Source organism: Tursiops truncatus, chromosome 14, assembly GCF_011762595.2.
Source record: "Tursiops truncatus isolate mTurTru1 chromosome 14, mTurTru1.mat.Y, whole genome shotgun sequence".
Classification (NCBI taxonomy): Eukaryota; Metazoa; Chordata; class Mammalia; order Artiodactyla; family Delphinidae; genus Tursiops; species Tursiops truncatus.
Window position 1 is genome coordinate 5,651,499 of NC_047047.1, and position 14,788 is coordinate 5,666,286.

Below are 14,788 nucleotides of genomic sequence, written 5' to 3' on the forward strand. Positions count from 1 at the left end.
TGCTTCTTCGGGTCCCGAGGGTTGCAAGCAAAGAGCCCGGGGGAGAAGAGAGAGAGAGAGAGAAGCATGCGTGTCTGGGAGGGCAGGAGAGTCCCACATCTGCAGGGGGTTCCAGCCCCCGGCACGGCACCGGAACCACAGAGCAGGCGAGCTGGGTGTGCCCTCGGGAAGGCGGGGAAGGCTCCATTTACCTGGGATGTTACCACTTAGACCTGCGAAGATCGGAAGGTGGTGACACACTTGACGTATAACTAATAGTTTCCTTTGGGTCCTGTTCTCGGCATGGGACGCCGACACAGTTTTCTCTCCCGCCACGGGGAATGGAGAAAGAAGAGCTGAGAAGAGTCCTTTCGAAGGGTGTTGGCACACCTGGACCCTGCCTGTGGTGCCAGACTCACAAGGGGTGCAGCTGGTCCAGGCAGGTGAAACCCCGGCAGCCTGAGACCGCTCGGTGTGGCTCCTCCTCCCCCCGCCCCCGGGCCACCTACCTGACTTGCCGTCCAGGCCTGCCGACCTCTGAGGGCCGCCTCGCGTCGCAGGGCCCGGGCATCATGGGCTGGATGGGCTGACTCAGCAGCAGCCTTCGAGCAGAGGAAGAGATAAACGGGCGGCTTCGATCAGTGCCCGCGCTGCAGGCCCACCGGCCGACCCAGCGCCTGCCCAGCCTGCCTGCGCCCTTTCTGGCTGACCCGGATCCCCACGGGGCCTGCTCCGTCCCCAGAGGGTCCTTGAGGCAGCAGGTCACTTCCTCTGGCCATCAAGACCCTCGCCCTGTCCTGCCGCTTCCTGAGCTGAGATCAGCTGCAGAGCCCTTAGAGCCTAACGGTCTGAACTTTGCCTCCATCTCCGGCAGAAAGAAGACCAGAAACGAACGGTATAAAACTACGTCTCAGTCATCTTTCCAACAAGGACAGGGTCCGCACCTGAGCTGCCGATCGTGGCTGAAGTCCGGGCTGGGCTGGCCCTGGCTGGCCTCCTGGGAGGCGGAAGCAGGCGTGGTCAGGCTCAGAGCCGGCGGGAGCACAGCAGAGGTGCTGCTGAACTGGGGCGTCAGGCTGTTCCCCTGCATCATCTGCGGGCTTCTCAATGGCTTTGGACCCTGGAGCAGCCATTGCGGTGAGAAAGGTAAACCTTCAAGTCAACTCGGGTATCACCTCCCCAGAACCTCTTTCACCCACTTTGGCCTTTGCACTCGCTTAGGACCCAATGACTATTGACTGAGCTGTTATGAACTTGTCTTTCCCGTTGGATTGTAAGCATCTCAAGGATTCTTTAAATCCTTTGGGGCAAGGACAGTGCCGGGCTTGCGGCAGACAAGCAACCAACGTGCATTGAATGGAACTAGGAACTACTTTCTGCTTCATAGATTCCACTCCCGACTCATGGATCTCCTTGCTGACTCTCTAAATCACCAGGCCCACCCCTGCCCCAGGGCCTTTGCACCTCCTCTACATGGAATGCTCTTCTTCTTGGTACCAGTATGCCTCCTTCTCTCACAGGCTCAGTTCTTCGCTCGCATATTACCTTCTCAGTGAACCTCCAGCCCCTCGCCCGCCTTCCCCAGCCGTCTCACATCACCAACTGTCACACTGTTAATTGTCACTTGTTTGTTTCTCTCTCCCCACTTGGATCAGAGATTTTTTTCCTTTTCTCTTTCGTTCACTGCCGCCCCTCAGTGCTCAGGACTTAGTGCCTGGCACGCATTTGTTGAGTGAAATTGTAAATGAATGAGGGAATGAGCCTGCATGTGCTTTTGCTTTTTGGGTTTTCCACTCTGTTTCACTGACACCATTAATATGATGGTACCACCATATTCTCAGAGCGTTTACAAAATCTTTGAACATGGTGTAAATCCTACCTCAGTTTTTTTCTTCTCCAGAATGTTCTTGGCTAGTCTCATCCATTAATTTTCCTGTTAACCTTTAGAACCCAAAGGCTGCATTTTAAAGTAAAACCCTTAAATCTGGGTGAAGATGGAGACACTCTCCTATACATAGACTTCTCCATATTTTATTGTACATCGATGTTTATGTCCCAGAACTCCTGCTAGACTAGAAACTCCCTGGGGTCAAGGACAGCTCTCATTTATCTTTGTTCCCCTGGGAGCCCAGCAGATGTCACTGAATCCATGTGAACATAAGAGGCTTCAGGAGAGGCTGTATCCCGCCTTCCAAGCTGTGCCCATCGGGAAACGAGGGCTCAGAACTTCTCGATTCCATTGGATTCAGTTCCATTGACTGATGGGTGACCCTGTCAGACTGCAAGGTCACTGGTGGCTTGTAGTAAGTGGTAATGGCTGTGAGGATGGGGATCAACAGGGAATCTGGGGGACCGGGAGAAGCTTGGTGGCCCTGGGGAAAGGGATGACGAACAGAAGTGGATAACTGTGCTCTCACACTGGTAATGGCTAAAACCAGCAGTCGGTGATGGGCACCAAGGACATGCATGTGGGGACGTGTGGCTTTCGGCATGCATGTCTGGGATGGCCATATCCACCTCCAGCCCAGCTCAGGATCAGAGCTGAAAGTTTCAGCTGCATGACACCTCTTCTTTTTTTTTTTTTTTCTAATAAAGTTGTTCCTTTTATTTATTTATTCCCCCTGCACCGCACGGTTTGCGCGATCTTAGTTCCCCGACCAGGGATCGAACCTGCACCCTCGGCAGTGAAAGTGCGAAAGCGTGGAGTACTAACCACTGGACTGCCAGGGAATTCCCTGCATGATACCTTTAAGGTATGTTAATATACTGATAAAACAGAGAAGGAAACCAATGGAACTTGGGGCTTCAAAGTGACAAAATAAAGAAAAGAAAAACCCCACCATCATCACCAGCTCCGGTCACAGGGGAGGTAGGTTCCTGGTCTGCTGGTGGCAAGGACTGAGTCTGGAGACAAGCATGTTTACCTGGGTTGATATCACACTCGAGTCTCTGAGCAGGTGCTGGCTTGTAACCTGGGCAGAGGCCACCTGCCCCAGAAGCTGAGGGCTGGCCACGAGCTGGGGCTGGGGGCCTGGGCCCGATCTCTGCTGGAGCTGCTGCTGAGCCCCGGGCCGCTGGGCACTGCTGAAGCTCAGGGATACGTCTGGCTGCTGCAGAAACATCTGGAAGCAGAAGCAAAGCGCTTTTTAGGCTGGGATCACAGTGCCTTCACAGGCCTGCACCTTCTTTGTATGGCCTGTCCCTGGCAAGATGGCACCTTTCTCACTCCCTCTGACCTGCCTGGGGAGGTTCACCCACTGGACTGAGTGCCTGGGATGCCACCAGAAGAGTGCACGGCCCGGAGAGGGGAAGTGGGTCAGACGGATGCTGACCCTGCCCTCAAGAAGGTTCCTGTTGAGCGACTGGGGTTCTAACAGTGTGAAAGATGCTGAGACCCAGATATGTCATTTGATATGCTTGTTTAGTCTGGGTTGGCTTATCCACTTCTTATTAGAAGGAAAAACATCTTGTGAATGGAGGGAATGATGCAATCACAGTGGCAGAGGAGGGTTGGCTGACCAGTGGTGTGGGGCGCATCGTCCCGGCAGTAGGACCTGTGCCTGGTCTTGAACCTCTGACCGTGACCATGGTCTGTACCCATCCTGCGATTAGCATCTTCCACCCCAGCTTCCAGCTGAGAGGGCAGATCTGCTCTGGTTAATTAGTTGCCTCTGCATTCCCAGGAAAGCAAATAAATCCAAAGGGTGACATAACATCAAGTCCATGTACTTTAAAATGATGATTAAGAATAGGTTTTGGGGCTTCCCTGGTGGCGCAGTGGTTGAGAGTCCGCCTGCCGATGCAGGGGACGCGGGTTCGTGCCCCGGTCCGGGAAGATCCCACATGCCGCAGAGCGGCTGGGCCCGTGAGCCATGGCCGCTGAGCCTGCGCGTCCGGAGCCTGTGCTCCGCAGCGGGAGAGGCCACAGCAGTGAGAGGCCCGTGTACCGCAAAAAAAAAAAAAAAAGAACACGTTTTACAATCACCATGCTAATCTCTATTTGTTACCTAAGATGTCTCAGACATTCAATAGGCTGCAATGTATCAGCCTGGTTGTTTTAATGGGAAAGGTTTAAGAGAATTTGATGAAGTTTATAAAGAGTGTTTAAGTGGTTCTGAGAACCTTGATACACCTCGTTTATAAGTTTGGCGTATTCAATTTAAAAGAATTCCTTAAGTGCCCAGAAAGATTTTACTTCTTAGGTTTATAAGTCTGCCTTGTTAGGTACATGAAATGTTTGAAAGGTTCAGATATATTAAATCTGTAAGTTAATGGCTTTGGTAGAGAATGTTGACTATTTACCATTTGTTAAATTTATAAACTGATTGAACGTGAACAAACACAAGTAAAAGCATTGCTATTTTCAGCCAAATCAGTAGATTTGGAAATAAAATATAATCTGTGAATTGACGCTAAAGGTTTAAGAAAAACAACTTCAGTAATTTCAATAATAATTTAAACCTAAGACCTGTAGCTCTTTTAACAAAAGCTCCTCTTGGGCATTAAAAACTGGTATTATCTGTATCAGATTCTTTTTTTTTTTTCATCTTTATTGGAGTGTAATTGCTTTACCAAGGTGTGCTAGTTTCTGCTGTATAACAAAGTGAATCAGCTACACATATACATATGTCCCCATATCCCTTCCCTTTTGCGTCTCCCTCCCACCCTCCCTATCCCACCCTTCTAGGCGGTCACAAAGCCCCGAGCTGATCTCCCTGTGCTATGCGGCTGCTTCCCACTAGCTATCTACTTCACGTTTGGTAGTGTATGTATGTCCGTGCCACCCTCTCACTTTGTCTGTATCAGATTCTTGACAAGCAGTGTTGCACTCCATTTTAGGCCCTTAGCTTTGACGGCTAAGGCTCTCTCCTTCAACCCCGATTCCTGTACTCTGTGTAGCATAACCTCATACCCAGTATGGAACTGACATGCCGACATTTCCTGAGTGACAGAGGGGTTTTGGAACAACAGATGTGAAATCACGCCAGGCAGACACTTAGTTAGTTCAAGCATCCGCTCCGTAGGGGGTGTCAAGTCATCTCCCAGAGACCCGAGCGAGGTTCCCATCTAGTGCCCTTCCTGCCACACCACCAGGTCTCCCTACTTTCCTTCATACCCCACCCCCACCAGAAAAGCCTGCAGTTTTGAATGAGGGCTCTTTGTCACTTTAGAAGTGAAGAAGAATGTTCTGGGTCTTCATCCTCTCAGATTCAACACCCAAACCTTTAGGATTAGTGCTTTACGCAATCTCAGCGACCTGGCTTGTTTAGAGCACGCAGGGTAATTTACACTTCAGCAAAAACCCAGTATTCAAACTAAATAACATGCATTTTTCTGGTGGGATACAATTTACCGTCTAATTAGAGTTCAAATAAATGCAACCTTTATGCACGACAGGCAGTATAATCTAGCTTAAATCGGACAGACTTTAGTTCAGATTCCAACCCCACTATGTACTAGTGGTATGACCTTGGGCCCTTTTCAAAACTTTTCGAAGTCACTGTTGGTTTCCTCACTAATAAAACAGTGACATTAACAGCACATAGCTCATAAAGATTGAATGGGACTTATGCTGAGGCATAGTACTAAGTGCTCAATAAACGTTAGCTAATAACAATAACACTAAAATAGAAAAGGAGCTCCTTTGCCTCTCTGGGCATATAAAAACGATCTGAGCAATGAGCAGAACAAATAAATGAATCAACAAACAGATTAAGCTTTTGCTCAAAGGGAAACTGTTTATGCTTGCGTTATGGCAGATTGCTTGGTCTGCTACTCTGTCCCACTGATGTATGCTCTCTGAGGGCAGAAACCCTGTCCTGTGTGTCTCTGTATCCCCACAGCACCTAATCAAGGGCCTGGTACATACTGGGTGTCTGCCAGATGGGTGGGTGGATGGATGGAAGGATGGAGGAGTGGGGGTGTGTGTGGGTGTATGGGTGTGTGGATGGATGGATGGATGGATGGTGGATGGATGGATGGTGAATGAATAGAGGGATGGAAGGAAAGGTGGAAGGATGGATTAAAGAACCAAAGACACCATTGTCACAGGTGTCTTTCTCGGTATTTCTTTCAACCGCCAGTAGAGGGCGCGAATGCTCTCTCAAAAATAAATTAAGAAGCGGCCTCCCACGGACGCAAGGGGTGACAACTTTTCAACAGAACAGCAATCTATGTAGCGCCCTTCATGACCCCATCTAGGTGCAAACACAACACCCTGAGAACCTCTCCCTCATAACCCAATCTTTTTTGGAAAAAAAATCATACTTAGCAAGCATCTCAGGCACACATAGTATAGTCTCAATGAAAGCTCCGAGCCAATGGACTAGGTAGGAAAGTCCGCTGAACTTGGGATAAAGGACTTGGGCGGGGGGGGGGGGGGGGGGGGGGGGGGGGGGGGGGAGGGGCGAGGGGGATTGCTACTGGGTACACATACCTGCCTCTGCTTTAGCGACAATAAAGGAGAATTTATAGCTTAAGAAGATGACTTCTTAACTAGGCTCTGGGGTCAGTTTTAGAGAAAGCACGAGAGAAACAGTTCCCTAATTCAAGTGGAAAAAGTCATTAGCGGAAAAACATACTTCTCATTTTCCAGAACAAACCAATCCTACGCTCACATATGGTTTGTCATTGTTCTTATATGCTTAGCTTTACAAATACTTATTATTACAAAACATTTCAGAAGTACAGAAGATAGATATTGTATAATGAAGTCCCACGTATCATCACTAGACTTCAGCAATTATCAACGTTTTGCTCTTAATCTATCCCCCCACTTTTCTCGGGGGGGAGGAGTGGAGTAATTTTTACTTGCTTATCCTTTATGCTTGACTCACGTATTTTTTTTTTTTAAACGTCACATTCTGGCTGAACATTTCAGAACGTATTTCTTTAAATCCTTAGACTTGCAAAAATACATGAAGAAAGAGTCCTTGAGGAATCGTTCTCTGGTTTGACTATCTGTGGATTTCCAAGTTCACTGGAAAATTCCACTGCAAAGATAAGGTCACAGGGAAGAAACCAGGAGAGGTAAACGCAGGAGGCTTGGTTTCCACGTCATCCCTTACAGAGCTCAGGTGCTAGACGTTGGGGGTCAACAAAATGCACTATCAGGACAAAGAAAAGCAATAACCCTTCATGTCAAGGAGTGAAAGAGATAGCTTTGTGTCCCGGTTATTTAAGAGTTCAGCTTTAAAGTTGAAAATAGAAAAGTTCGGGCTGTGAGGCGGCTGTTTATCCGCCTACCTTGCTTTCAGCAGCTTCTAACGCAAGGCCCCCTCCCTCTTAGTGTAAAAATTCCATTCAAGTAATTGGAGTCGGGAGTTCCAGCCATCGGACCCTGGATCAGTGAGAAAATAAGACTGCTGGGAACAAATAAGTAACAAGGGACTGACACCTTGATGACTCCATGCGTTTTCACCTAAATGCTGCAGTCTTGTCCCTAGGCAGTTTGGGGGTGTCGCTGAGGAGGTGGGTGGGGTGAGGGGCTGTGGGCCGGGAGCAGGGCTGTGGGCGGGGCTTGGTGCCCAGGGCTCTGCGCAGGCGCACCTGACTGGGCTCCCCTGCCTTGGGTGGGGGGAGGGGCCCCGCTGGACAGAGAAGGCTGCTTGGGTCCCTGAGCTTCTGGAGAGCCCGCCGGGAGCGCCTATCGGGGCCCAGGGAGGCAGGATGGCCGGCTGTAGGCGTCTCCAGGCTGCCTAACACCTCTGCACTATCCTGCGTTCATCTCCGGTCAGGGCTGTGCCCGTTGGGGTGTTATTGTGTCCACATGCAGGGCCGTGTGGATGCTGGGGCAGGGGGCAGCAGGGCCAGTGCTCCAGCTGTTTCCCCCAGGGGTGTCTTCTTCTTCCTTCTGTCTCCCCAAGTGGCTGCCAATGCTTACCTCTCTCAGGGCAGACTCCAAGGTTGGCGACATTTACAACCAAGGGCATGCACTTGGGAAGAAAAACAGTCCTGGACTAATTTAAGTGAAAATAATTTATCCTTGAAAGAGATCCAATATATAAGGTTTTTCCTCCAGAAAGAATCTCTCGAAAGGCTTCAAAGATGTGACATCTGGGGGTGGGGTGGGGTCACGGTTAAAAGCAGCCGCTCTCAGAGCATGCAGAATGATGCCCCAATCGCTATGCTGCAGTGGGGTGGCCCGGGGGTGCCAGGGTACTGACCTCCAGCTCCCACCTCCTTTGCCGCTCCCCGCAGGGTGCAGGGTGCACAGCACAGATCATTTCCCATATCTCCCTGCATTCATGCTTTGGATGAGAGGGAAGAGCAGACCTGCTTCCATCTCTCTGTCAGCAGCCTGCGCTGGGTGTTCAGAAAGTAGTTACACATGTGCTGGGAGTTTAAAACCCCATAGGAGGGAGGCCAGAGTCAGGGCAGGGCGACCAACCACCAAACACGTGAAAGAAAGCGCATGTGATGCAGGAAACATGTGCCCAACAGAGTGAGGAGTGAGTGAAGAGGATGTCATGTGAATTCCAGGTTTGGCCTGGAGCTGGGGATGGAGGAGGTGGGAATTCATTCTCGCACTTCATTGGTGGAGGTTTCAACTTGTTTAGGAGGCAGAGCTCAGTAAGGCAGCACAGAGGACTTTGGAGGAAGTCCTGCCTGCCCCTGCAAGGGTGGATGAGGACACATCACAGAGCGGGGGGGGGGGGGGGGGGGGGGGGGGAGGACAGAGCTCAGCGCACCACCGGCCCAGGAAGGGGCATCACCTGGACGCTGGAGTCCTGGACCAGGCAGAGCTGCTCCTGGATCTTGTGGAGCTCTTCCTGCTGCCACCGAATGTTGGCTTGCAGGATCCTCGTCCTCTGCTCCAGCTGGTCTTTGATGGTCTGGAACATGCTGAGCTGTGCTGAAAACTTGAAGGCGGGGTCAAAACACAGAACCCGATGAAAGAGTTATTTCAGCCTTGCAGACAGATGTTGCTGCTCATCTGAGCGGCCCTGCACACTTTCACTTCTGGCCCTTTACCCACCCTTTGCAGCATCTCTGACCCACTGCTGCAATGAGCGACCCACCTGAGGAGCTCACTGGGGAGCAGGGGTTCTGGCTGAGGGCTGGGTGGCCCACGGCCCCCTGCCCACCCCACCCCCAACCCCCCGTGAGCTTTTCTTAGGGAACCTGTAGGTCTCATTTATTGCACTGGAGTCTGGGAGGGCCACAGAATCGGGACATGATTTTGTAAGCAGTGCAGTGCTTACAAACTCATATTCTAAATTCGGTTAGACGGACACATGGTTTTGGAGAGGAATGTCAAAAGCAGGGCACGAGAATGTGCAACATCATGGATGGACGTGGAGGGCATTATGCTAAGTCAGTCAGTATTAGAGTCAGTTAGAGAAAGACAAATACTGTATGAGGTCATTTATATATGCAATCTAAAAAATAAAACGAACTAGTGATTACAGCAAAAAGGCAACAGACTCAGATATAGGGAACAAACTAGTGGTTACCAGTGGCGAGAGGAAAAAGGGGAGGGGCAAGACAGGAGTAGGGGATTAAGTGGTATAAGCTATCATAGTATAAAATAAAATAAGCTACAACGATATATTGTACAGCAAAGGCAATAGAGCCAATATTTTATAATAACTATAGAGTGTAACCTTTAAAAATTGTGAATCACTGTGTTGTACACCTGTAACTTATACAATATTGTTCAGCAACTATATCTCAAACAAAAGAAAAGCAAGGCATCAGAGAGCCCCCTTCCCTTTTATCTCTCATCTAGGGCATGACGATTTGCATGTGACAGCTTCACATGCAATTTTGGATCCTATCATTATCCTAAAACTGATGCTGGAGAGCAGGGCTCTTCTGGAACAATTCACAAACAAGCTTGGATTTTTTTTTTTTTTTGGCCACACCATGCGGCATGCGGGATCCTAGTTCCCTGACCAGGGGTTGAACCTGTGCCCCACTGCAGTGGAAGCATGGAGCCCCAACCACTGGACGGCCAGGGAATGCCCAAGCTTGGATTTGATGGTACTCTAAACCCTCCTGGGGCCATGGAAGCCTCATCGCCCTCCCTCACTTCCCCAGGCTCACTTGCAGGCTGTCCCTGCACTTCTTGGAAATCTGTGTGAAAAAGAGCTAAGGAGACAAACAGTACAATCGCCTTCTGTGCACCCCGGGGGTACCGCTGGTGGAGGTGACTGTGCACGAGCACTGACGTCTGCCGTGTGCAAGAGCCCAAGAGTCCCTTTCCTCCTGCCTCCTTCCTGGGATGGAGGCTGGCTTTAGGAAGATTTCCCAGGTGATCTCTGCCCTGTGTCCCCTGTCTGCCTTGACACAAGGTTCTTTCCTTGCAGGAAATGTGGAGGGGGGAGGTCATGAGACGGGAGGTGAAGCTGACGCTCCCTGGGCTGCCCGCCCTGCTCTGGGCAATCTGGGGCTGTCGGTGACTCCTGCTTACTGAGGAAAGTGAGTTTGCCAGGCTGACGCTTCTGTTCTTTAGTTTGTCCCCCACCACCACCCCCCCTTTTTTTTTTTTTTTACAGTGACTTAATCTGCATTCCCTCAATCTCTGTCTCCGACAACCTCCTGAGTCTGTTTCTTGCCCGTTGTCTTTTGCAAACACCTCCAGAGATTGTCTCTTTTCTTTTGCCCTTTGCCCTCCCATCCATGGAAACGCAGGGAGCCTGGGAGAGGTTAGAATACAGGCAGGATAAACCAGAGGATGGTTTTGGAGCAGCAGAATAATAAGAAAAAGAACCAGGAAGAATAATAGTGGCAAGTGCCACCACTTGTGGAGACCTACCCTTGCCAGGCCAGCAAAGCAGGACCCTGTACCTCCTTGCAACACGCCCACGCCACGCAGAGAGGTTGTGAGTGGCTCCAGGTCCACAGCAAGGTCGGGGGCGGCTGCAGTGTGAACCCAGAGTCTCAGGAGGTGGGAGAGGCCAAGAGACTTTGCCAATGACAGCTCCCCACCCCCCAATTCCACCCCAATCAGAGCGGCTTTGACCTCAGACTTCACTGAAAAATCCTGCTGCTAAACACGGGCTTAAAAATACCTACACCAGACTGTATCACAGAAGTCTCAGTCAGAATCTCACTCATCAAAGCACCAGCTGGGGGCTTCCCTGGTGGCGCAGTGGTTGGGAGTCCACCTGCCGATGCAGGGGACACGGGTTCGTGCCCTGGTCCGGGAAGATCCCACAAGCCGCGGAGCGGCTGGGCCCGTGAGCCATGGCCGCTGAGCCTGCGCGTCCGGAGCCTGTGCTCCACAACGGGAGAGGCCACGACAGCGAGAGGCCCGCGTACCGCAAAAAAAAACCAAAACACCAGCTGGGATTCTGAAAGAGAATTCGACTGAGAAAGAAAAGCTGTATCAGGTATTCAATTAAAATAACAAAAGACAAAAGCATCTGTGCTGGGTTCTACAAAGTCTGGAGACAGTTCAGGCTACGACATCCACATCCAGGGGTAGATGGCTCCCAAGGGAAACAGTGAGGGGGCCGGTGGTCGGCAAGGTGGCAGACCGAGCTGGAGTGTTAGTTACTCTATTTATTTATTCTTATTTTCCCAAGGCGTTCCAGGACACCCAAGCATGAGTCTCTTGTTATATTCTTGATTGTGGCCTTATTGATAAAGAGATCTCCCCTAACTTAGAGACACATTAGCAACACACTATGAAGCAAAATCATCACTTAGCCAGATGACTGTTTCCCAGATTTTGGATTTTTTTTTTCCCCTTTCCCTCGATAGGGTACCACAGTGATAACATCAGTGAGGGGAAAGAGAGAAAATTGTAGAATCTCGTTATTTCACGTGAGTAGGTATGAGAACTATCTGATTTGAAAGGCCAGCATCACACAAGAACGTCTTAAGGAATACGGTTACTGGTCATTGCAGCACTATATACAATAGCCAGGACGTGGAAGCAACCTTAATGTCCATCAACAGAGGAATGGATAAAGAAGATGTGGCACATATATACAATGGAATATTACTCAGCCATAAAAAGAAACGAAATTGAGTTATTTGTAGTGAGGTGGATGGACCTAGAGACTGTCATACAGAGTGAAGTAAGTCAGAAAGAGAAAAACAAATATCATATACTAACGCATATATGTGGAATCTAAAAATTGGTATAGATGATCTTACTTGCAAAGCAGGAATACAGACACAGACATAGAGCACAAACGTATGGATACCAAGGGGGAAGGGGGGTGTGGGATGAATTGGGAGATGGGGATTGACATATATACACGTATATATGTGTGTGTGTGTGTGTGTGTGTGTGTGTGTGTGTGTGTGTGTGTGTGTGTGTGTGTGTGTGTAGAGAGAGAGAGAGAGAAAGAGAGAGAGAGAGAGACATATATATATTGACAAATATACACATATATTGGTACTAAGTATAAAATAGATAACTAATGAGAACCTACTGTATGGCACAGGGAGCTCTACTCAATGCTCTGCGGTGACTTAAATGGGAAGGAAATCCAAAAAAAGAGGGGATATATGGATACGTATAGCTGATTCACTTTGCTGTACAGCACAGACTAACACAACATTGTAAAGCAACTGTACTCCAATAAAAAACTATGGTTATTATTAAGTATAACCTGCCTAAGAGACTAAGAACTGTTACTGTTAATTAAAATGAAGATCAATATATGAAAAACTAGAATTGCAAAGGGGCCTTTATCACACCATGACTTCTTACAGTGCAAGACCCACAAGATGAAGGGATTCTCACTTCATGGGCCTTTGGACTGAGGAAGTTACTCATTTCATACCAAATGCGCCTTGGAAATTCGAAGAGAAAAAAAATTCTTCTTTGTCTCTTTTTTCCTAATGAGGATGAATATAGATCATTTGCGTTAGTCACCTCTGGCTGGGTAGGTTTTATATCCTTACTTGAGCCTAACTCTGGCAAGGAGCACGTGCTAGCAGCATGTGTCTTTCTTATTCCAGGAAAACATGTGAGGCCACTGTTCGTGGCAAGGATGTAGGTTCTGAAAGAGTTTTCACCAGTGGTGACGGATTTGCACCAAGACAGACGTCCACACTTTGGCAAGTGTGTGGCCAGGGACACATCTTGGTGAACTGCCCCCCTGGGACCCCCTTGTGGCCAGAAAGGGGGCAGAGCTCAATATCTCGTAAAGGAATGGAAATCAGAGGTCTGACCGGTCAGCTCAACTGCCCTTGGACTTCCGTAGACAGAGTATTTTCTTATTGGTTCTATAGAAACACATGCCCTGCCCTGGCGGTTTCCCTTTTTTTTTTTTTTTTGCGGTACGCGGGCCTCTCACTGTTGTGGCCTCTCCCGTTGCGGAGCACAGGCTCCGGACGCGCAGGCTCAGCGGCCGTGGCTCACGGGCCCAGCCGCTCCGCGGCATGTGGGATCTTCCCGGACCGGGGCACGAACCTGTGTCCCCTGCATCGGCAGGCGTACTCCCAACCACTGCGCCACCAAGGAAGCCCGGTTTCTCTGTTTATATGCCCATCTCGCCCTTGAACTCCAAGTCCAAGAGCGAGGGCTGCGTCACAAGCATCCTTGCGTCCTTCACACTCACTTCCTGACTCACCCAAACAGTAACTCGCTGAATGTTGCTGCAACATAGAAGGAATTACTCAGGCAAGCCCCGATCCGTTATTTTAAAAACGTGGTATTTATAATACTGGACTCAGAGCTTTTAAATCCTTGCAAAGTCTTCCTGTAACATTTGGCTTCCTTCAGACCTTTTCTAAAATACCGTGACCGATTAGGAGTCGTGAAAAATGAGAGGAACACGGAAAAGTGGCCGAGAGATGAAGAAAGATCGCTAAAAGGATTGAGAAACAGACGCCAGAGAAGATCAGTGGGAGGACGGATGGAGATGAGGCCGGGGGAGGGGCAGCGTCCACAGCTCCACACGCCCCACCTGCACGTGGGGAGAAACAGTCCCGTCCGGGGGGCCTTGGTGTGGAGCCTGTAGGTCAGCACCAGTGCACCCGCACCCACACCCTCCAGAGGACCCCAGCATCCCGTCTCGGGGAAGTGCTGCCCCGAGTTTCCCCTGCCCTGAGTCCCAGACTCACCTGTGTCACGGGGGCAGGTGGGCTTTGCAAGATGGCCTGAGGCAGGAGCTGCTGTGTGACGTCACAGGACGCCGGGGCGGGCAGGGGGGCCTGGGGAAAGGAGAGGGGCCTTGCTGTCAAATGCAGCTTCTGGGCCGCTACAGAAAGGGCCGGGTGCCGTCCCTCAGCCAGCTGGGTTCTCTGGCCTCAGGGAGGCCCTTCTGCCCTAGAGTGGACGGCTTACTTCTGGAAGGCATATGTTCCCCGGGAAAGGTGGGGTCACAGGTTGCTGCCCTTGCAGGGCACAGAGTCAGCGGTGACACGCGGTTGGTGAAGGGTGGGGGGTACTGGGGGCACTCGGGCCCGATGCCTTCCATCACGGTGTGCTCTGCAGAGCCGCTGCCGCCGGCCGGAGCTGGGCATCTCCACCCCACCCTGCCTCGCCTCCTGTTCTAGGCTCCGTTCTTGGCGGATTTGGTCGCTCTTTTCCCAGATCAATACTTTCTTAGCGGTGCTGTCCAGCAGAAAGACAACACCTTGGCCCTCCTGCTCAACACTAATGCAGATGGACAGGCCCCTGCACGTCTCTACCCGCTGACCCGCCCAGGCAGCGAATGCGGCTGCAGTTTCGCCAGACTCTGCCTGCAATCTGGTGGAGAGAGTCCTGCAAGGTCAGCGGCGTCCCAGCCTCTGTGCCCTGATCGCTCAGGTGGGCAGAGGAGCAGGGGTGGGGTGGGACAACGTGTGGAAACAAGAAATGCAACCGTCAGCCTCACGAGGCTCTTGAGAGCTTTAAAAAGGA

General features: G+C 50.5%; 1 protein-coding gene across 11 annotated transcripts in view; it reads right to left on the reverse strand.

The window, feature by feature from the left end:
* Nucleotides 1-14,788, reverse strand: part of NPAS2 (neuronal PAS domain protein 2) — a 182,003-nt gene that overhangs the window by 5,492 nt on the left and 161,723 nt on the right. For 10 of the 11 annotated variants that reach the window (XM_033838602.2, XM_033838608.2, XM_033838605.2 and 7 more), the window contains 5 exons: nt 14,008-14,097; nt 8,694-8,840; nt 2,904-3,101; nt 924-1,099; nt 489-581 (listed from right to left, as the gene is read on the reverse strand). In XM_033838602.2, the coding sequence (XP_033694493.1) occupies nt 489-581; nt 924-1,099; nt 2,904-3,101; nt 8,694-8,840; nt 14,008-14,097 (704 nt within the window). The remainder of the gene's footprint in view (nt 1-488; nt 582-923; nt 1,100-2,903; nt 3,102-8,693; nt 8,841-14,007; nt 14,098-14,788) is intronic. The other variant, XM_033838604.2, reaches the window with a different exon arrangement.